General features: G+C 48.7%; 2 protein-coding genes across 5 annotated transcripts in view; one reads left to right on the forward strand and one right to left on the reverse strand.

The window, feature by feature from the left end:
• The window catches only part of SH3BP5 (SH3 domain binding protein 5), a 76,589-nt gene extending 58,166 nt beyond the window's left edge, over nucleotides 1-18,423 (forward strand). The window contains exons 1-7 of one of the 3 annotated variants that reach the window (XM_038570799.1): nucleotides 3,975-4,091; nucleotides 4,236-4,400; nucleotides 11,033-11,163; nucleotides 12,518-12,560; nucleotides 13,263-13,482; nucleotides 16,210-16,470; nucleotides 16,961-17,302. In XM_038570799.1, the coding sequence (XP_038426727.1) occupies nucleotides 3,999-4,091; nucleotides 4,236-4,400; nucleotides 11,033-11,163; nucleotides 12,518-12,560; nucleotides 13,263-13,482; nucleotides 16,210-16,470; nucleotides 16,961-17,169 (1,122 nt within the window). In that variant the 5' untranslated portion in view covers nucleotides 3,975-3,998 and the 3' untranslated portion in view covers nucleotides 17,170-17,302. Of the gene's footprint in view, nucleotides 1-3,974; nucleotides 4,092-4,235; nucleotides 4,401-11,032; nucleotides 11,164-12,517; nucleotides 12,561-13,262; nucleotides 13,483-16,209; nucleotides 16,471-16,960 lie in introns of those variants that run through there. The other 2 variants (XM_038570798.1, XM_038570797.1) reach the window with 2 other exon arrangements.
• Nucleotides 18,424-19,327: 904 nt separating this feature from the next.
• Nucleotides 19,328-20,770, reverse strand: part of CAPN7 (calpain 7) — a 41,569-nt gene continuing 40,126 nt past the window's right edge. For both annotated transcript variants that reach the window (XM_038570793.1, XM_038570792.1), the window contains 2 exons: nucleotides 20,542-20,634; nucleotides 19,328-20,444 (listed from right to left, as the gene is read on the reverse strand). In XM_038570793.1, the coding sequence (XP_038426721.1) occupies nucleotides 20,300-20,444; nucleotides 20,542-20,634 (238 nt within the window). In that variant the 3' untranslated portion in view covers nucleotides 19,328-20,299. The remainder of the gene's footprint in view (nucleotides 20,445-20,541; nucleotides 20,635-20,770) is intronic.

The following is a 20,770-nucleotide window of genomic DNA, read 5'->3' on the forward strand; positions in this document are numbered from 1 at the left end:
TGAAGTTTTCCTGTGTTGCATCTTCCAGCTAAAACCCAGCTTCCCCAATATTTTCCTTGTTAAGATCTTGTAAGCAGAGCCTCAGCCCTTCAGTTTGCTAACTGGGTTTCTCTGCTAGGAGAACCACCACCTGATTTGTGTACACTGATGGGTAATATATTAATACTAGGGTTTAGGTCCTTTTTGGGGGGTTGAAGGTAAAACATGTTGGCATCGTTGTGCCGAAGATTTCCGGGTGTCATCTTTCATACACCAGTGAGAACCAGATAGCCAGCTCTTGTTGGGAGTGTTAAGTCAGCTAATGATTTTGAGGTCCTGTGTCCCACTAAGGCACTTGGGAAGCAGTCTCAGAGTTAACCGTCCCCAGTTAGATATGTGTAAACTCATGGATGCCTCCTGTATTACCATGACCTAGCCTGGTGCCTGACACCTTCTCCTTTGACGAGTTTTCCCTGGGAAACCTTTGACAAATCATTCTCTCTTCCCTATGTTCCCATGGCACTTTACACCTCTGTTACTGTCACAATCTGTCTTGTATTGGAGTTTGTTCTGAATGTGTCTGTTTTCTCGACTGATTTGGAACCCCTAATTTTGGGGTGGATCCCTCCCTTCCAGAAATTAGTCACCAGGAGGTTCCTTAGCAATGCTGAATGTACTATATCCTGCTAGCAAGGGGATGATAGACTGTTCCCTCCCCTTGTGTATGCACCTGCCTGGTCCTTCCTTATGAATGTGGTTTTAGAAAATGTTGGATGAAATGCTTTACAAAGAGGCCATGAGCTTTGGGCTTCTTTAGGAATCCCCCCAAAAGGTTGGTCCCTTGGGCTTAGTAGCAGTAAAATGGACTGGGAGCAGCCAGAAAGAAGTTGAAGGAGATTCAACAAGTCTGTGTTAGTTACTGTAGTCACTTCTGTTTTGAAGAATAGCTCAGCTGTAGAGAGGGGAGGTGTGTTATCATTTAGCATTAGATTTGAGTGTAACAGAAAACATCAGCCTTTATTTTTTCTGTCATTTAAAAAGTCAGGAGGTATGCAGTCCAGCGCAGGGACCTAACTTACTCGTTGGGAGAATTGCCTCATGATCCATCCAAAATGGCTGTTGAAGCACCAGCCATTGTGTTCATATTACAAATGGAAGACAAAGCCGCCTTCTTGGAAGGCTCACTCAGTGTCCTATTTACATCTCATTAGCTAGGAAGAAGTTAGTAGCTATCTTCATGGCTGGGAAGTAGTCTTTAGCTGGCACATTGCCTCTCCCTGAGACACATGGGCTCTCTTACCAGGAAAGATGAAGAGAACGGACAGTGGTGCTGAAGAGCCACCTAACACTTAAATGAATGAGTAGGAGGATAAATGATGGAGAGATACCATCTGGTTTCCATGGGTTAAGGGTAGACTGAAGGCTCACGTTAGATCTTTGATATGACAAGGCAGGCACGTTTCTGATACCACCAGCCTTGTGGAAAACTCAGAAACTCCATGGACTCGACAGAGAGCATGTTCTTCTCAAGGCCCCTTCAGATGGGCCTCCTTCCCCCTCTTTGTAGAGATCTGGCTCCCTCAGAACTATCCAGACGCAAGATGGTAGGTGAAGGTGGTACTGGGTCTGTGGCAGCAGCCGCATTTCAGCTCTTTCTTTTGTTTGTTTGAAGAAAGAAAACTTCATAATTCAAGCGAGGAGACCTGGGGGAAGAGACTTTACCCTTAAATGTTGGTGAATTGAAATACTAAAATTTCCTAAAAGACACAAGTACAGATCCCACCTTGGGAAATGTTAGAATCCTGTAGGATTAATTCTTGTCTTCTGGTGTTGGTTGGAAGCCTGTAGGTGGTCTGTGGGGGAGGTTGAGGGCAGCTTTGAAGTGACAGGTCCCCGTGCTTCCCCACAGTTGCCCCACAGTGCAGCTAGCTAGGCAGATGAGGGCCCCACCAGGGCAGTCCTCTCATGGGACATCCCCATACTGGCCTGGAAGCTCAGGATCTGGAGCAGCATGTCCCGTGCAGAGAGCATGCTGTGCTGTCTTGTTACCATGCGGTGGGCTGGTCAGTTCTGTAGGGCCAGGCCCCTTGTCCCCACCACATAGCAGATAAGGGGCTTGGTGTGGGCGTGTGGGCATATGGCGTGTGGCTTGGGGCCACACAGTGGTTCACCGCTGGCAGGCCCCTGGGCCACTGGTTGAAGCATTAGCCTGGTGTTCATTCAGGCTACCATTCTTGATTCCTTTTAAAATTTGATAGCAGTATATGTATTTTTATTTTTAATTTGATTTGATTTGATTCCTTACTGTCATTAGTTTCAGGTGTACAATATAAGAAGTCAGCAAGTCCATATAGTAGTCGGTGCTCATCAAGATACATGTCCTCTACCTGTCTTTGTCAAGGTCTCCTTCAAATACTGTGGTTCATGAGGCTGCTGCTTCCTGGACACCTCCCCACGCCAACACTGCGTTTTTTTCAGATTATCTTGTCTTTCAGTCTTCCGTTCTGGATCATTCTCTTTGCAGGAGTAGCCCTGGATTCCCTCCCCTGGAAGTAATTTCTCCTGGACCCCCTGCTACCATCTGTATCTCCCTCCTGTGGCGTGCTCGTGCACAGCTCCTTAGGACACATTCTGGATGTTCACTGCAGGCCTGTTTCTGTTCCCTGACCAGATGGTTATCCTGGAGGGTTGGGTTGAGTGTGGTATGCAGCGTATGTGTCCACTGTCCCCTGAAGTGTGGAAAGTGGCACCCTCGAGGTCACAGAGCTGTCCCTTGCCTTGGGGGCTGGTACGTTCCATGTCTGTTTTGTTCCCCTTAACCATCTTTGTCTTGCGGTTCTCCAAGACTTCCTCTAAGTCACGTGAGGCTCACCCTGAGGATGGATGGGGCCCCCATTGTTCCTCTCTCTGAGTCCCAGGGGCTACCCCATGGATGTCCCCAGGGCTTATATAACTGATCTGGTTAACCAAGGGGTGGGTCAGATGCTGCAGCGGGCCAGTGTTTGGCAGTGGCTTGCTTGGACTCTGCAGGGAAATTCAGTCATGGCCAGAGGGTTTTGTTGCTGATTCCTGATGCAATCTCATGGGCCACTCTTGGGGAAGATAAATTTACTGTCCAAAAGAAATAGCATGTGAGCCAATTATGTAATTTTAAATTTTCTGGTAGTTATAGTAAAAAAGTCAAAGATGCAGATGAAATTAATTTGAATAAGGTATTCTATTTAACCAACTATATCCAAAATACTGCCATTTCATCGTGTAATCATTATGAAAAGTGAGATCACTAACAATTCTTTTTTTGGGACTGTCTTTAAAATTTGGGGTGCTTTTGGGATGCCTGGGTGGCTCCGCAGTTAAGCATTTGTGTTTGGCCCAGGGTGTGATCCTGGAGTCCTGGGATCGAGTCCTGCATTGGGCTCCTTGCTTGGAGCCTGCTTCTCCCTCTGCCTGTGTGTCTGCCTCTCTCTCTGTGTCTCTCATGAATAAATAAATAGAATCTTTAAAAAGAAATTTGGGGTGTTTCACACTCACTGTGGGTTAAGGACATTTCAAATGCTCGATAGCCACATGTGATTGGTGGCGGTCTAACATATGCTCCGCTATGATTCATGTGCATTCTCCTACTTGACGTTCCTTGAAAGTGGGGACCGTGTTGTGACAGTTCTGTCCTTCTCCCTAGCTGTTGGGGAGTGTGAATTGGGTCGAGGGCCTGTCTGGCAGAGTGACCGCGCTTAGCGGGACTTGCAGTGCCTGGAGTCTGGTCACAGCTCGGCTTCTCACCAGCTGTGTGGCCTGGCTGGGTCTCTTAGAGCCACTTGTAGAGTGAAGCCATTGGACTGGGATCTCCGGGGGCCCTTCCGGTCCTGACATGATTGCATCGAGCCATGGATATGGGCGGCGATGGTGTCGGGGACCCCGGTATCCACCTTGGCATCGCTAGCAAGTGAGAGCTGCTCTGGGAAAGGGCACGGATGGCCACACCTGTGGTTTGCCATTTCCAGCTCTGACCGAGACTTGGCATGTTTATCTGGTCTCTTGGGTCCTGGACTGAAAATTCTCTACTCGCCTCCCTGGCACCTACTCCCTCATCCAGCATTTACAAGAGCCTGCAGGTACCAGGGCTGTTCCTGCTTGGAGGGGCAGAGGTGGACAGGGCAGGTGCCAGCCCTTAGGAAGCTCATCTTTTGGAGGGCGGGTTGGGCCAGAGGGAGCCCCTGCCATTTCCTGAGGCCTCACGAGGCTTCTTTCTTGCACAGGCTCAGCTGGAAGCTCAGAAAGCCACACAGGACTTCCAGAGGGCCACAGAGGTGCTCCGTGCCGCCAAGGAAACCATCTCCCTGGCTGAGCAGCGGCTGCTGGAGGATGACAAGCGACAGTTCGACTCCGCCTGGCAAGAGATGCTGAATCACGCCACCCAGAGGGTATGAGTCACAGCCGTGTGCGCCTGTACAGGGTGGTCCTGGTTTTCAAGCATGCGTCTGTGTCTGCAGGTGCCTGCATGCGTGTGGACATCTGCACCGGGTGCCCTCCCTCCCTTTCGTGGGTGGGGTGTGGGAGCATCCTTCACGCTTCTCCTCATCCTTGTGACCTGGACTACCCCCTGGTCCTGATGAGCTCTGTGTGCCCTGGTTCCCCCACGCAGAGGAAACAGACTTCCCAGGCTTGTTGCCTAGAAACGCTGTCTGAAAGTCACAGGTTGTCTCTCCGTGGGGGGGTCTCTGCTGGCCTGGTACTCAGCCATACTCCGAGTGACAGTCCCCCAGTAACGGGCCTAGCTGTTCCTTCCCTGTGTCAGTGGAGGTTTGTCTGGTTCAGATCATCCCTGAAGGTCTTGACTGTGGATTGGGCTTCCTGGAGGGACCAGGTTATTTTCCAGGGCCCATTCCCACTAAGTTGCAAGGGGAATAGCTGAGTTTAGAATTCCAGGTAGAAGAGTGATTAATGGCCCCAAATCACGTGGGGCCTGGACTTGGGATGTGTGCGCTGCTGGCAGAAGGGTGGGGGCCATGATAGATGAGACCAGAATCCAGTGGGCACAGGCTTGACCTTCGGGTTGGGCTGGGCTGGGCTTTGAGCAGCCAGCATGGGAACAGGAAGTGGGCTGTGTATGATCTTTACCCTGATTTGACTTGTAGGTTTTATGCCATTATTGTTTGGCTTTTTACCAGCTCCCATGACCTGTTCTCTGACCACATTGCTCAGAATCAAGATAGCTACTTGGTTCAGTTGGAATCATTACCTCTACCTAACTCCACTGGGTTTTCTAGGAGTCACACAGAATAGTCTTGATTCCCCCCCCTGCCCCCCCCCCCTTCTCCAGGCAGATTTGCTGCAGGCTGAGTGGGAAAGCTGACACGTGGCTCCAGCAGCTCCAACCACGGCCTTAGATAGAGGTGTGACGTAGAGGGGGCTGCAACCCCCCCCTGGTCTTGCCACCTGTGGGGCTAGAATAGAAAAGTCAGCAGTTAATGCCAGCAGCCTCTCTCTCTTCACTGTCACCTGCCACAGTGGCTCAAGTCATAGGGGATCTGGTAACTAAAGATGGTCTTGTGCTTCCCTAAACAGCCTGACACACAAATGACTTCTAGTCAGGCCTTTGTACCACCTTCCCCTGAAGCCCAAGATACCTGGCCTGGCTTTGTGTGGCTTTGGGCCTCCTGCCCCCTAGTGGACGTGTGATGCTCAGAGAGACAAACAGGCTGGAATAGCTTTTCTGGGTCAGCCAGCGAGAAACCAAAGTAGAAGTTGGAAATTTACAAGCCACAGTCTGACAGATGTGGAAAGGACCAAAAAAAGAAAAAAAAAAAAAAGAAAACAAAAAAGCTTCTTCCAGGAAATTAGGTAAAGGTCTCCTTTTCCTTTTTGTCCTCCCTCCACCCCAATTGGAGATCTAAATCAGCCTTAAATCATTTCAGAAACTATTTAATCTGTGTTGTTTTTTTTTTAAAAAGATTTTATTTATTCATGAGAGACAGAGAGACAGGCAGGCAGAGGGAGAAGCAGGCTCCATGGGAAGCCTGATGTGGGACTTGATCCCAGGACTCCAGGATCATGCCCTGAGCCAAAGGTAGCCGCTAAACTGCTGAGCCACCCAGGGATCCCCTAATCCATTCTTTAGAAAGGAACAAATAATCTGTTCTTTAAAAAGGAACAAATATATTTATTTATTTATGCTTTTTTTTTTTTTTTTTTTAACTTCTTTTGGAAGTCCTGGGGCTCTAGGGTGGATGGTGAGTGGTTGATCAAGAAGAGGCGTCCCCGGGACTTCCACATTGCACAGCTGTTCATACTGTTGTCTTTGAGAGTGCTATTTGGGGTTGTGCGGTGCACAACTTGTGAGGCTTTACAAGATGGCCCCAGGCCTCCTGAGGTCACACGGGCTCCTCAGGGCCTGGGGATGGTCTTCTGATGTGTGTCCTCACTGAAGCCACTGGAGGCTTCTTGGTTGTGGGGATAACCACTGCAGACTAGCAGGTGTTCTGGGTCACAGGCTGGGATTCCTACCCTAGAGCTGCTCTTCTCTTCCCCAGGTTCCTTCATCATTGCATAGGTTTGAACTGCTGAGGGAGAAGGAAAGTTCGAAACTGACACCAGCTGGAGACAAAGCTGGTGACAGCCCTCTCCAACCACGTCCTGCATTATTGAGAAACAGCCTAGAAAGGGGCATGCTGAACCTGATGGATGGTGCAAACCCTCCTTTTTAGGTTGACTGTGGATCTCCCTCGGGATTTAGCATTTCCCCAGACAAGGCTCATGTTGCCCGCTCCCCAAACCTCATGGGGTTGGCACACTTGATCTGTGGAATGCTGGTTGCTGAGGACAGTGAGGGGTACAGACTGTGCCTCCTGCCTTCTCTGATTTCTGGATGCCCTAGGAAGCCCACTTCTTCAGAAGAAGGGAGCTAGTTTCATCTCACCCTCTTTTTCCCAAAAAAAGTACCACTTAATGGTCTGGTCAGAGGTCCAGAGCTCAGGAAGGTCCGGGCTGTTTTGAGGAAGTGGCGGTGGTTTGGGCTGCGTGTGCCCTCCCCCTGGGCACCATGGAGGAGCACCGCAGCAAGTACCCTTGTTCTTGCCCAGGCCATCAGTCTGTCTGCTTTGTTCCCTTCAGACTTCTTATTCTGATGTTGAGCAGCCACACCCTGAAGGCAAGGCTGAAGCCAGCATTCTAGGAAACTGTAAGCAATGCCGGGAGTCCCAGTATTCTCTCTTAGGCCACACGTTATGCCACCCACAGGGACAAAAGGATGGTTGTCTGCTTGGTGCTGGGGTCAAGAAGGGCCTTAGGAGCCATAGTAGGTGAGGCAGAGTGGTCGAGCCTGCACTTGAAGGGCCTCCAGGGGATGCAGGGCCTGGGGTCCCTGCTGCTCACTACTTGAGGGCTTGGGCAGCAGAGGCTCCTCCAGCTTCGGCCGTTTTGGCTTTGAAGCAGTGACTTTATGGGAAAGTGACTGCTTTTCATCAAGTGGGAAAGGAGACCTGGCATCTGAGGGGACAGGAACTGGCTTTTCAGAGACCTGTCAAAAGAGAGCAGATAGAGGAAGAAGCAACCGCGACTTAGAAATGGGGAGACATTAACGGTTGGTGAAAGGGCAGCAGGTGGCCTCTGGAGAGGAGAGGAGAGGACACTGAGCCCTCCTCGAGTCCTAGGTGGTTTGCGTGTGTGGAGACTGCCTGGGTGCAGGGACGCCAGGCCTGCCAGTGGCACACGCAGAGCTGTCGAGGCCAGCTTCCCTGACGCTGCTGCGTGTGTGCCATCTGCCTCCTGCACGGCGATGAGAAGCCACTTCCGTGGGCCCCCTCGACCAGGGGTGCAGCAGAATCTGAAAAGCGTCTGAACCAGCTGCCTGAGGTTCTGAGGAGACCCTGAAGCCGCCTCCCCAGGGGAGAGGAGGGCCCTGACCTCTGCTCTGGGATGTCAAGGGTGGTGGAGCAAATGGGAATACCCTGGGCTTTGCACAGCCGTCGAGAAAGCCAGAACACAAGGCTGTGAGGAGCCACGCCAGGTAGAAGTCTTGCAGCCCCACCAGGAGGTGTCCAGCCGACGCCTGTTCAGGCCCAGCTCTTGGAGCTCGATTGCGTGCTGCCGTGAGTGGGGTCCCTAGGACTCTGGGACCCAGCTGCCCGCCTGCCCTGGGCCTTACGGAGGGGCAGGCTGGCTCTCCCGGACCCGCACTTCTCTGTCCTGCTGACTAGGAGGAGGGGCAGCGACCCACCCCTCGGGTGCTGGTTCTGGCCACTAGGGTCGACTAGCCTCAGACCTCGGCATCGGGCCCCGGGTGGGTGGTCGGTTCCCAGGCCTTTGGGACAGGCCGCGAGGTAGACACACCTAGAGGTGACCATGGCCAGCAGGCCCCCTCCAGGATAGGGCCCTCTGTGGGGAGGAGGTTCTCAGGCATCCTGAGGGAGTCTACGTCTGATCCTGTTCGGTGGTATGTCCTTCGGGAGCCCCCCGGCTCCAGGGGAGGGGGTGGGGAGCTGATTGCTGCCTGTCTTCCTTTGTCGAGTCCTGCGTGCTCATCACATCGGGGCTGGCAGATGGGGTGTTGGGATGTGGGTGCAGGAAGGGACTGCAGCCTGTGCTAATAAGGCCTGTGCTTTCAGCCAGCTGTGCTTCCCCCCCCCCGCTTCACATCCTTCACCCCAGCTGCCACCCGGAGAGCCCGCTCAAGTGCCCCCTCTGAGCTGCTGCGGCCCTCCTGCCAGCCCAGATCCCGTGCTGTCTTGAGTGGCAGCCGCTGCTGCGGGCACATCTATACCTGTTAGGCTGCTCCGGGCACACTGTAGGCGCTCAAGTAGTATGTGCACCTGTGGGTGCACGGTGATGCTGGTTCACAAGAAAAGCCCGTTGAGATGGGGGCAGCAGTTCTGTGCAGAGATTGGAGTCTGGACCAGGTAGTATCAGCCCAGGCTTGGGAGGAGGGTAGGAGTGGCCCCCGGGAGGCCCAGGGCAATGGCAGTGTTCACCCCTGCTCTGAGTGGCCCTTGTGCATCCGGTGGCTCCACCCAGCCTGTGGCCGCCTTGAGGCCCTGAGGGACTTCCTTGTTGCTCCTTCTGTGGCTTGCCGGCGCTTGATGTGGCTTGGCCTTCCTAGCAGAGCCCCTTTACTGTGCCGCCCAGCCCTCCCTTTGCCCATCATTGCTCCTGCCTAGGCGATGCTGAGCTTCAGATGGCGGGGGGGCGGGGGGGCGGGGGTCCTCAATTACCATGCAACCAAGGCAGCATGCTTGGTGGCTTTCTCCCTGGAGGCAGAAAGAGGATTTGGGGGTGAAGGGGGCTCCCTCTGGGGGTTGCGTGTTTGTAGGGGTGCAGATTGGGCTGGGAGACAGCCAATGTGGCCTGAAGTAGGGGACAGTGACACGCACGCTGCCCCCTCGGTCTTCACTGGCTATATTGCCAAGTGGTCAGAGCTTCCTGTGTTTAATTTCAGACAGACTTTGCTGCTTTTTGCAGACCAGAGGCTGAGATAGACGAGGGCCTGTGTGCAGCTGGTGTGGATCCTGCTTCTTGTGGGGACCCTTCCTGTTCGTAGCCACGAATCACAGCTTTTATGAATCGCTCTATTTAAAATGCTTTCGCATCACTCCTTAAAGAGGAGCCTGGTATCATGTCCAATGGTAACGCAGCCGTTCTCCACCAATATGAGTCTTCATCTGTCTCATAAACTTGGGGTTTCGGGTTTTTGTGAAGGTCATGTTGGCAAATCCTTAATGCTTAAGCTTCAGGACAAGACTGAAGAGTTGCTGCTGTTTCCCTAAGTGTCCAAGTATGGGATGGTTTTTGTGCCCTTCATTTCAAAACTGTGAAATCTTTGGTGTCTGAAGCAGAGGGGAAGGGTTTCTTAGCCCTGGGCTTGGTCGAGAAGTCATTTTAGCAAGCATGTCGCCTCATGGCAGCCTAGATCAATTCCCTCGTACTTCTCTTCTCTGAATGGTTTTAATTCTGTTAAATTAAGAGTATCTCAAGCATTGAAGCCTTTGCTAAGATATGTATGTTCTTAAAAGGTACAAGTGTAACTGATAAACATAAAACGAACATAGTTCTTTAACTCCCTAATTAAGGAGGAAACTAGTAAGATGTTATATTTCAAAGGAGAAGCTCGTGTATAGAAAATCAGGAATGCTGAAATGAGTTTGTAAACTTGTGGAATGGGTCAGTATTTATGGGGCGATCAGTCATGAAATCCATCTCCATGGGATGCACTTCATCTTCATTTCTAGGGTCAGAATCATCTGTAGTATTGTCTGTTTTATACAACAGGCTTTGTTCTGCTGCTTTCTTTATGTAACGGACGAAAGGACCATCATTTTCATGCATCAAGGGATGCACCTTTCAGCGGCCTTGTTTTTGGCCATCGACAACCCCCGATTGTTTGTTGTAAAATGAATTTTTATCCACAGGTTCAACGAGACATCGCCACTAGAATTTCCTGCCAGAACGCTGACTGGTCCCCTGGTCTCATGCATGCCTGTGACCCCCAGAATCTGATCTGGATGACCTGATATTCATTTGCATAAATGTGAAGGTTGCCCCTTCTGGATCCCGGATTCTTTTGTGTCCCTGGCTGATGCAGGATATTCGGGAAAGGGCCAACCAGCTGACGTGGCGATCGCCTTGCCATTCTGACGCGGTCGTGCCCAGTGGTGCTAGGTCTCCCTGTTCTTGGATGTCCCTGTGGTGCCGTTGGCCTATTTGCGTGCCTGACACCCCCCGCGCCAAGCCAAGGGCCGAGGAGCCCACAGCGGCTATTTAGGGCTGGGAGGCCTGAGCAGCATGAGGTGGACATCGATTAAATCAGAGAATGCTTCATTTCTCTCTGATTTTTGCTTTTCCTTTTGTTACTCAGGCAAGGCCACGGCCAGTCTGGCTGTTTCACCTCGCCTGACCAGACTTTCCAAAACAGGTTAACAGAGAAAAGTGGTCCTCTTCTGTTTGGGATTTAGTTGAATCTTAGTTTGTCCACAGATTTCCTCTTTAAAAAAAAAAAAAAAGATAGAAGAAATACCCCAACAAGGGACTATCTGGCCAGGCTGATGTCTGCTGTCGTTTGAAGGTCATGGAGGCGGAGCAGACCAAGACGAGGAGCGAGCTGGTGCACAAGGAGACGGCGGCCCGGTACAACGCAGCCATGGGCCGCATGCGGCAGCTGGAGAAGAAACTCAAGAGAGCCATCAACAAGTCCAAGTGAGTCGGGCGCATGGGGCCCTGGGGCCGGGGGCGAGCGTCCTTCTCTTGTGCATCTTCTCCACCTTTTGTGTGCCGCACACAGGGACCCGCCTCATCAGAGCCCCCCATGTTCTCAGTAACCCCCAGAGGCAGGAAGTGACCAGCCGTGACTGACCTGGGAGACACAGAAAAAGGAATTTCAAAAGCAAGCCATTGCGTGGCTCGTTGGCTGGGGGCCGGGGCTGGGCTTTGGGACACTCTGTGCTGCTGGCTCTGGTGGGCGGCGTGGGCGAGAGTTTCCTTTGAGTTTACCTGTCAGCATCATGGGGATGAGCTGTGTGCACAGCACACATTCTCTCTGGACCCGGATCCAATGAAATGGTGCAAGACTGGCTTTAATGGAGGTTTTTGCAAGCTTTTTTTCACTGCTGCTGTATATTTTTATATAGTAATGATGTTGGGGACAAGCCCCCTGCTTCACTTACAGTTGCTGGGCCTCCAAGCCAAAGAGCTTCCCAGGGAGTGAACAGCTCAAGAATAAAGTACTGTCTACTCTTAACGCTTGACACCAAAGTTCCAAAAAAGAGCCAGGGTCTTTTGACTGACCCAGAACCTGGGGGCTAGTAGAATGTTGGCCTTTGTCCTCTCTCTTGCCCATGACCTGCTGGGTCTGCAGACTGACACTCATGGACAGAAAGCAAGAGGACCCCTCTGAGCCTCCATCCTTTTGGTGAGGGAGGAATAATGCTTCTCCCTTCTCCAGTGACAGGTGTGTGTTGAGGCAGTCCCTTCTCCAGCCTCGTCTATTCTTTTTTTTAAAGATATTATTTTTTTGACAGCAAGTGAGAGAGCGAGAGCAAGTGAGAGTGTACAAGTAGGCAGAGTGGGAGGGAGGGGAGAAGCAGGCTTCCCCACCGAGCAGGGAGCCTGACATGGGGCTCCATCCCAGGATCCTGGGATCATGACCTGAGCCAAAGGCAGAGGCTTAACTGACTGAGCCACCCAGGCAACCCCAGCCTTGTCTGTTCTTTACTCTGAAGGAGACAGCCTCCTCCTTAGGAGAAGGGGATCTGGGCTTCCTTAGCTGCTGGGCACGCCCTGGATGGTCCTGAAGAGCCTCCTACAGAGGAAAGTGAACCAAGGTTTAAGGGCCCCAGGATGAGTGTTCACATGTGTGGGTCCCACAGGTCTTGAGATGGGTGGGCCCTTTGAGCAGTTCTGACTGGCACCTGTGTCCATCTACGAGTATCATCTTCATCTCCTGGCCTTGTCAGAGTTGACGAAATCCTGGACGGTTGGCCTGCCAGCCCTAGCTAGTGGTGTCTGTCGGGGTCGTCGTATTCTCACCCTCACAGTTTTGTGTCTTCCACAGGCCTTATTTTGAACTCAAGGCAAAGTACTACGTGCAGCTTGAGGTATGTGTGGCGTTCTTTGGCTTTGCTGTTGGCTTTTCTGCACTCAAAGCTCCACTTTTATGTGGTAGTGGACTTTCTACTGGCATATTGGTAGAAGAGGTGAATGGAGAGAGAAACACATTCTTTACTGAGTTTTCAGGACTCAAAATGGCCTTGGTTGGGTCTTCAGTGGCCTCTGAAGTGCTCTGAATCTTCTGCCCAGCCACTTTCTGTACTGTCCCCGGGCAGTGGCTCCTCGGGGCTCCTAGGACCAGTGTCGTCATCACCCGGGGAGTGTAGGTTCCTAAGCCCCACCCCAGACACAGACTGCAGGTGGAGCCCAGCCATCTGTGTTTTAAAAAGGCCTCCAGGGGATTCTAATGCAAGTTCGAGAACCCCAGTACGAGGGACCAAATGGCCAGAAAGTGGGACCGGTGTGAGTTAGACACCCCTTACTGTTTCTCTGGGGGCTTTATTCCGCCAGTGGTAGTTTCTGGTTCTTAGCTCGAGTTTGTCACCTGGATGGGGGTTGGGGCTGGTGGGGACTGCTGTTTTATCTGGTGTGTGGATAGCTAGATGAGAGAAATCAGGCCATCGGTCACATCTTGGGGAAGTTTGGAGTAGAGTGACGGGCAGAAAATGGGCTTGAACCTGTCATTCAAAAGCCTCTCCAGGCCGGGAGTGGCTGCCTCCACTTACTGAGCCTCCTCTTCTCCTGAGCAGCAACTGAAGAAGACTGTGGATGACCTGCAGGCCAAACTGGCCCTGGCGAAAGGCGAGTACAAGACGGCCTTGAAGAACCTGGAGATGATCTCCGACGAGATCCACGAGCGGCGGCGCTCCAGCGCCATGGGGCCCCGGGGCTGCGGCGTGGGGGCCGAGGGCAGCAGCACGTCGGTGGAGGACCTGTCAGGGAGCAAGCCTGAGCCAGATGCCGTTTCCGGTGAGTTGGGGGCTCCTGCGCAAGGGCGAGATGACGCCGTAGCTTGTGTGGTCTGCTTCCAGAGCTGTCTCGCCAGTATGGAAGCGCCTCAGAGTTGGCAGGCCGGAGACTTGGCTCTTTCTCATGGCTTCCCACATTTTGCGGGACACCGTATTCATCGAGGTGCTACTGAGTGTTCTCAGAGTCAGGCTTCTGTGGTGGATGAGTTTGGAAAATGTTACACTTTCACGCTCCCTGACATTCAGAGTATGTGTTAGAACATTCAGGGCTCTGAGCAGTACTGCGGGAAGGGAGAGTTGCCTAATAGGGCCCCGTGCACTTCGACTGGATTCAAATCCTGGCTCCCCCGTAGTACATGATGTGGGCAAGGGCTCAACTCTGTTTCTTTACCTGTAAAATACGGAGTATGAGTACCTGGTATCCACTGTGTAGAAGGGAGGTTAGAATTAAATGAAATAATGTAGGCACCCAGAAAGTCTGAAAATGGTGGCCCTCACTGGTATCGAACCGTGGAGACCTTTTTTCCCCCAGGGCGACCCCGTGGGAAACTGAGAGACAAATTTGGTGTGCCCCGCACTTTTATCATTTTACTTTTTTCACCATGATAAGTATACTCTTGAATTCCCATCCCCTATTTCCTCCATCCCTCTGCCCCCTCCCCTCTGGTAACCATCAATTCTCTGTAGTTAAGTCTGTTTGTTTGTTTTTTTGTCTTTTTCTTCATTTATTTCTTAAATTCCACATCTGAGTGAAATCATACGGTATTTGTCTTTGACTGATCTCGCTTAGCATTATACCCTTTTGCTCCATTCATGCCATTGCCAGTGGCAAGATTTCAATCTTTTTGATGGCTGAGTAATATTCTATACCCACCCCCCCATCCATTGGTGTAGACACTTGGGCTACTGATACCTTGGCTATTGTAAATAATGCTGCTATAAACATAGGGGTGCATGTATCCCTTTGAATTAGTTTTTGTATATTTCTGGGTAAATACCCAGTACTGCGCTTCCTGAATCATAGGATAGTTGTATTTTTAACTTTTTGAGGAAACTCCAGACTGTTTTCCACAAAGGCTGTGCCAGTTTGCATTCCCACTACAGTGCAGGAGGGTTCCTTTTTCTCCACAGCCTCACCAACACCTGTTTTCTTGTGTTTTTGATTTTAGCTATTCTGACAGGTGTGAGGTGATATCTCATTGTGGTTTTGATTTGCTTTTCCCTGATGATGAGTGATGTTGATCTTTAGGTGTCTGTTGGCCATCTGGATGCCTTTGGAGAGATGATGTCTGTGCATGTCTTCTGCCCATTTCTTAACTGGATTATTTGGGTTTTTTTGGGTGTGGGTTGACTTGTATAAATTCCCTTAATATTGGATATGTTTTCCTTCACTGTGCAGAAGCTCTTTGACGTAGTCCCAATAGTTTATTGCTTTCATTTTCCTTGCCTCAGGAGGCCTATCTCAAAAAATGCTGCTACGACTGATGTCAGAGACATTATTGCCTGTGTTCTTTTCTAGGATTTTTATGGTTTCAGGTCTCACATTTAGGTCTTTAATCCATTTTGAGTTTATTTTTGCGTATGGTGAAAGAAAATAGTTGTTTTCCCTTTAGATTAAGAAAACTTCCAGCACTGTCTTTGCACACTTCCTTCCGTTTTCTGTGGAATAATCCTTATTGGTGCTCTCAAGGAGGTCCTTCTGGAGTTTTAAAATTCAGTAAACAAATGTTTAAGCCAGGTCCAACGGAAAGGAAAATCTGATCATCAGTAATGTGTGAGGTACTCTACTACCCATCTTCTCATATGGAGGAGAACATGAAGCTCAGAGAGGCTGAGGAAGGCTACACAGCAATTAGTGGAGAACAGGATCTGAGTTCAGATATGAGCCTGTTTTCTGAGCTCAGCATTTCAGTAATTTTCATTTATGGTAGTCCTTTAGGGGATGCTACTGCTGTATCTCCCCCACCTCCCTCAACCACTGCTGTTTTTAAAGATAAGGGAGGAGGGAAAAAGAGAATAGGAAAGGTCTAAAAAGCAGGATTGTATGCAGGCTGAGGGGAAAACAGTGAAAGGTGAATGTGGCTTTCAAACCACAAGAATGATCTGTCCTCTGAACCTTGCTTATTCTGATCCACAAAATGAGGCCCAAGTTTAGAGCATTTTAAAGGAATTTTGTCCTTTTGCAGCAAATGGTGATATACTTTGTCTTTTATGTGATCAGAAGGTGCCTGGAAGATCACAGAATCCCAACAGTTACTCCACACAGGACCATTTCTTTTTGTAGCTCCTGCTTCTGCTGCATGGAAGCAGCTGTTACGGCTGACTGGCTTTGTTTAGTGTGCATCACAAAGGGCCACTCTCTTTCTGTACATGTGGATCTACCTGGGGACCTGGGGCGGAGAAAAGCCCCTGTTCTGGGGCAGATTCATCCTCCAACTTTAGGTAGTGTATTGAAGTAGTTGACACTGACTTCTAGGGTAGAAGTTAGGAGGTTATTTTAAGGACACGGGATATCCATGGGGTCCAACTGCTTCCCTTTGAAGTTGGCAGTCTGGCCATGCAGGCTTGGGAGGGTCAGGGTCCTTTTCTTAGGTGCCCACGGTGGCAAGGATTCTGTGGTCCCCAGGCCGCATCCAGCTGCCAGCCAGAAGTGCACACATCTAGAGGGGTTTCAGGAACTAGGTTGTTCTCCGTCAGAACCTACGACTGGTATTGTCTCTCCTCCTAGTGGCCTCCGAGGCCTTTGAAGATGATAACTGCAGCAACTTCGTGTCTGAAGATGACTCGGAAACCCAGTCTGTATCCAGCTTTAGTTCAGGGCCAACAAGCCCATCTGAGATGCCTGACCAGTTCCCTGCAGTCGTGAGGCCTGGCAGCTTGGATCTGCCCAGCCCTGTGTCTCTGTCAGAGTTTGGGATGATGTTCCCGGTATTGGGCCCTCGCAGTGAATGCAGTGGAGCCTCATCCCCCGAATGTGAGGTAGAACGAGGTGAGTGACCGCCCTCTCAGCCAGTAGTGCCTTTGCCAGATGCCTCGCTGCCTCGGGAGTCAGCTTTCCGTGCTGCTCTAGACCTTTGCCAGGTCTCGGCACTCCCGTGCTGCATCCCTGGACCCCTGCGAATGTGCATTGTGTTGACCACAGAGATGCTGGCTGCTGTTTTGGGAGGGCTCTGCTTGGCTCTGCTTCCGAACACTTCCTCAAAGTGCAGCTTGGGTTCTGTCTTCGCTAACAGCCCTCTTGACAAGCATGTGCTAGAGGTTTGTTTCCTGGCTGTTAGGGTCTGACCAATCCTCTCTAAAGATAAGGGATATATAAAATGCCTTGACCAGTAAAAGCAATGTGTAGTCATGTGATGGAGAATGCTCTGTGACAGGCGCAGTTGGACAACCCTGGGAGATTCTGGAGGGCTGAGTTGCCTTGGGCTCAGGTGGTTCTTGGAATTGTCAGTATGTACTTAATCTCCTTTACATCTCTCTAGGAGACCGGGCAGAAGGAGCAGAGAATAAAACAAGCGACAAAGCCAACAACAATCGAGGTCTCAGCAACAGCAGTGGCAGTGGCAAGAGCCAAAGCAACACCTCCCGTGAGGGCCAGGCCTTGGAGAACAGGATGAAGCAGCTCTCTCTCCAGTGCTCAAAAGGAAGAGATGGGATTATTGCTGACATAAAAATGGTGCAGATTGGCTGATCCATCTGAAGCCCTGGCCCAAGTGCATAGCAGTATTTATACACGAAGCTGTATGGAGAACATTGTGCCAATAATCATTTAATATATGCCAAATCTTAAGCGTTTACTGTAAACTGCACTAATGAAGTTGTGACCTTGAGGGCTGAAGAGTTTCCTTCTGGGAAGAGCTCTTGGGCTGGTTTTTCAGAGTGGAGGCGTTGTTGCAGTGGACTGTGACCAGGGTCACAGCCTCTGTGGAATATTACCTGTAACAGTGTTATGGAAGCAATAACTAGTTCCTGTGAAAGAACCCGAGCCAGGAAAGGGGCTGGGAAGCTGAGCCAAACCGGGGTCGACAGCTTGCTTCTTTCCCTTCTCTTATCCTCAGATTGGGAAAATGGAGATGTTCTCTCCTTTATATCCCAGGGGATCTAAATGAACGCACACAAGAATGAAACTTAATCAGAACACCCCTTTTTGACCCAGCGAAGGCTTACAAAAATTCCAAGAACACGATTCATTTTCATCACCTCTGGTATTCAGAAGGGGCTTTTTAAAAAAAGCGTATAGACTGGGATACCCATTAGAACCATTTTCTATAAAGGTTACCATGAACTGCACTTTTTTTTTGGGGGGGGGGGGAGGTGAATGCCAACGTGGGGATGGGAGGGATGGAGGGTAGCAGGGACATACCATGGGTGGTGATTTGTGGCTGTGGGGGAGAAGAGTCTATAGCATAAACCTTATCCTACCAGCCAAGGGACTTAACTCTTAAGAGAAGTGCATGTAAAGAATGGTTGCCATTGTTTATATCTAGATTTGACAAGGTGTCAATTTCTCTGTAGGTTGTGACTTTAAAAAATTATTTAAGGGTAATGCTGCATTAGTATTTCTTAGAGGGAACTGTTCTTTAAAGATAGGAAAGGGAGTAGGCATGTGTTGGCACAGGCTGTTAAATAGAAGCAATGAAGTCTGTTATGCTAATAGTATGTGTTAAGATTGCTTTTCTTTCATGTTTTCATGGTTACATATATTTAGAGCACTGTATTTTATTTGTCCTTTTGTTTAAAAAAATAGCATTTCTAAAAGAAAAGCAACCCCATTTCAAGTTGTCTGTTAATTCTGATACAACTTGTATATTTTAGTCATTTGTAAATCTCTCCATACTGTAGTGTCTTCTCCTTTTTTAACGACTGATACAGTATCCTAATTACAAGGTTATTTTGTACTTGTCTTAATTCCTTGAGTGTAATAAAAATGGCCTAAGAAAATGTTTACCTTTCTGTGTCTTCAAATAAACCCTCAATCTTCCATTCTAGGCAACCTTCTTGCCACAAGGAAGAACATGGAATGCAGTGGTCAACTGTCTTAGTTTCCACTTAAGGTCCTGCATCCTACTAATTTAAGCCCCGGTTACCAAGGTTTGAGTTAGAATTCTGCTGCTGCTACTAAAGCTGGGCAGTAAGGAGACACAGCATTAGGAAAATGAAGACAAGGTGATTATGTAGGAATGCTTCCCAACCTCTGCTGCACTGGAATCTCTGGGGAAGCTTAAAGAATACTGTTGCTCTCTGCTATTATAACTCTAGAGCCCAGTATAATTAATTTGGGGTACACTTGCATACTGAACTTTTTTTTTTTTTTAAGATTTTATTTATTTATGATAGATACAGAGGCAGAGACACAGGAGGAGGGAGAAGCAGGCTCCATGCCGGGAGCCCGACATGGGACTCGATCCCGGGACTCTAGGATCGTGCCCTGGGCCAAAGGCAGGTGCTAAACCGCTGAGCCACCCAGGGATCCCCACATACTGAACTTTTTAAGCTTCCCCAGCTGATTCTAATGTGCATCTAGTTGACATTTTTTTTCCTATCTTGGTCCAGCCAAAACTGATCTTATAGTAGAGCTCCAGGTAGGGTGGTACAGATGTATAATAGAATTCAGTATCAAATTGTTCATATGTAGGTCTCCATTAAAGGTTCTAATTGTGTGTTTAAATCTTTCTCTAAAGGATCATAGAAAATTAATCCACCTAAAATTGAAACCAAGTATTTACCAAAGTGGAATCAGTATTCTGAATATAAAACAGGCCTGTTGAAGCCTGTCATGTAAATAATGAGTTTTTAGATGGAACATACTAGATGAAGCCCTTTAATAATCTCTAGGTTAAACTATGCAGTTTCCGTAAGTATAAAGATTTTATTTCAATTAAAGATAGTAGAAATACAAAATAAGTTGTGATAATTATAAAGTAGAGACGATGAAAAATTCCACCTTATTTTCAGATGTTTAAAATTCTGAGCGTTACTCTGATGGATTTCTATGTAAACTGGGAATTTATACATGGCAGTGGTATCTTGGCAGTTTCTCCAAATACAACCTCAATGAACATATTTTTCAATTGTATCTTCAGTGTTACCATAAGAGCAATTTTTAAAAGACAAACTAAATTGTAGTATCTTCAGTGTCTCAGATTACTACCTTCATTCAGCCTGGTAAAAAATAATTGCAATCATGAATATATCTGTTCTCTTTACATGAGTTAATGGGAAACAGGTACCTAAGTTCAACAACCTTCATTGTTGACTAAGTTTTAAAACATTTCTTAAAGCTTTATTCTTTCATGACACCTGGGCAACAAACATCAAAAATCATAACACAATTAAAATCTGTTACGGTGACATGATTCATTTGGTAATTAGCTGCCCAAGATGTACAGTAGAGTCACAACACAAGCAGGTTTAACTTACAACATGCTCTGCCAAAAGACAAATATAAATATTTCAGAATATTATACCAGCCTACTGTTCCACCCAGTGAGGGGTACGTCATGTCCCTTATCTGGTCTCCGTTCTCTTTTAGCAAAAGCATCACGGAGCGCTGAGTCTAGCCTTTAATCCTCCACAGTTTATGCAATGTGGCCCCTGAATGCAAACCAACTCCTTATACACACAAAACCATGTAAACAGTACTTCTGCGTGATTTAGAGTAATTTTGACTATATATAATTCTAAACACAGTGACCCGAGCACCAGATCCCACTGTAACATTTTTAGAACATTCTGTTCTGTTTGTGTCCTGACAATTTCTGTTCTTATTCGAAGAGCTGATGTTGGTAAGTATAAAAATCCAGTAAATGCCGAAAGCTGCATCACTGAAGTTGTGTTGTCTTGATGGGGATAATACTATTGAAGTCCAAGAAAAAAGGTCCTTCTTGTTTAGGCAAAAAAGTACTAGGAATGATATTATAGATCCCAGCAGGTATATTTTCTAATTCCAAGTAGCAAAACCCACACCTATATGTAGAGGGGGAAAAATGAGAACAAAGTTTACAGAAGATGATGCCACAAAAAGTAAAGTATAAATTAGATACAGTTAAAATGAAAACATTACCTATAGTCACCACTAGATTTCCTCTGAAAGCCATGGGGACCGGGATCTCCCACCATGGACACCGTTACAACCTCAAATCCAACACTATATTGCCTAGCAATAAAAAGAAACAATTACTGTTATTAAGTAGTCTCAAATACACACCTAAAATGCAGATATATATGCTTTCTAAAGTTTTAGGAGGAGGAAACCCCTCTGAAACATGCTATTTTTACTTTAATTCTACAAG

The sequence above is a fragment of the Canis lupus genome, chromosome 23, assembly GCF_011100685.1.
Source record: "Canis lupus familiaris isolate Mischka breed German Shepherd chromosome 23, alternate assembly UU_Cfam_GSD_1.0, whole genome shotgun sequence".
Classification (NCBI taxonomy): domain Eukaryota; kingdom Metazoa; phylum Chordata; class Mammalia; order Carnivora; family Canidae; genus Canis; species Canis lupus.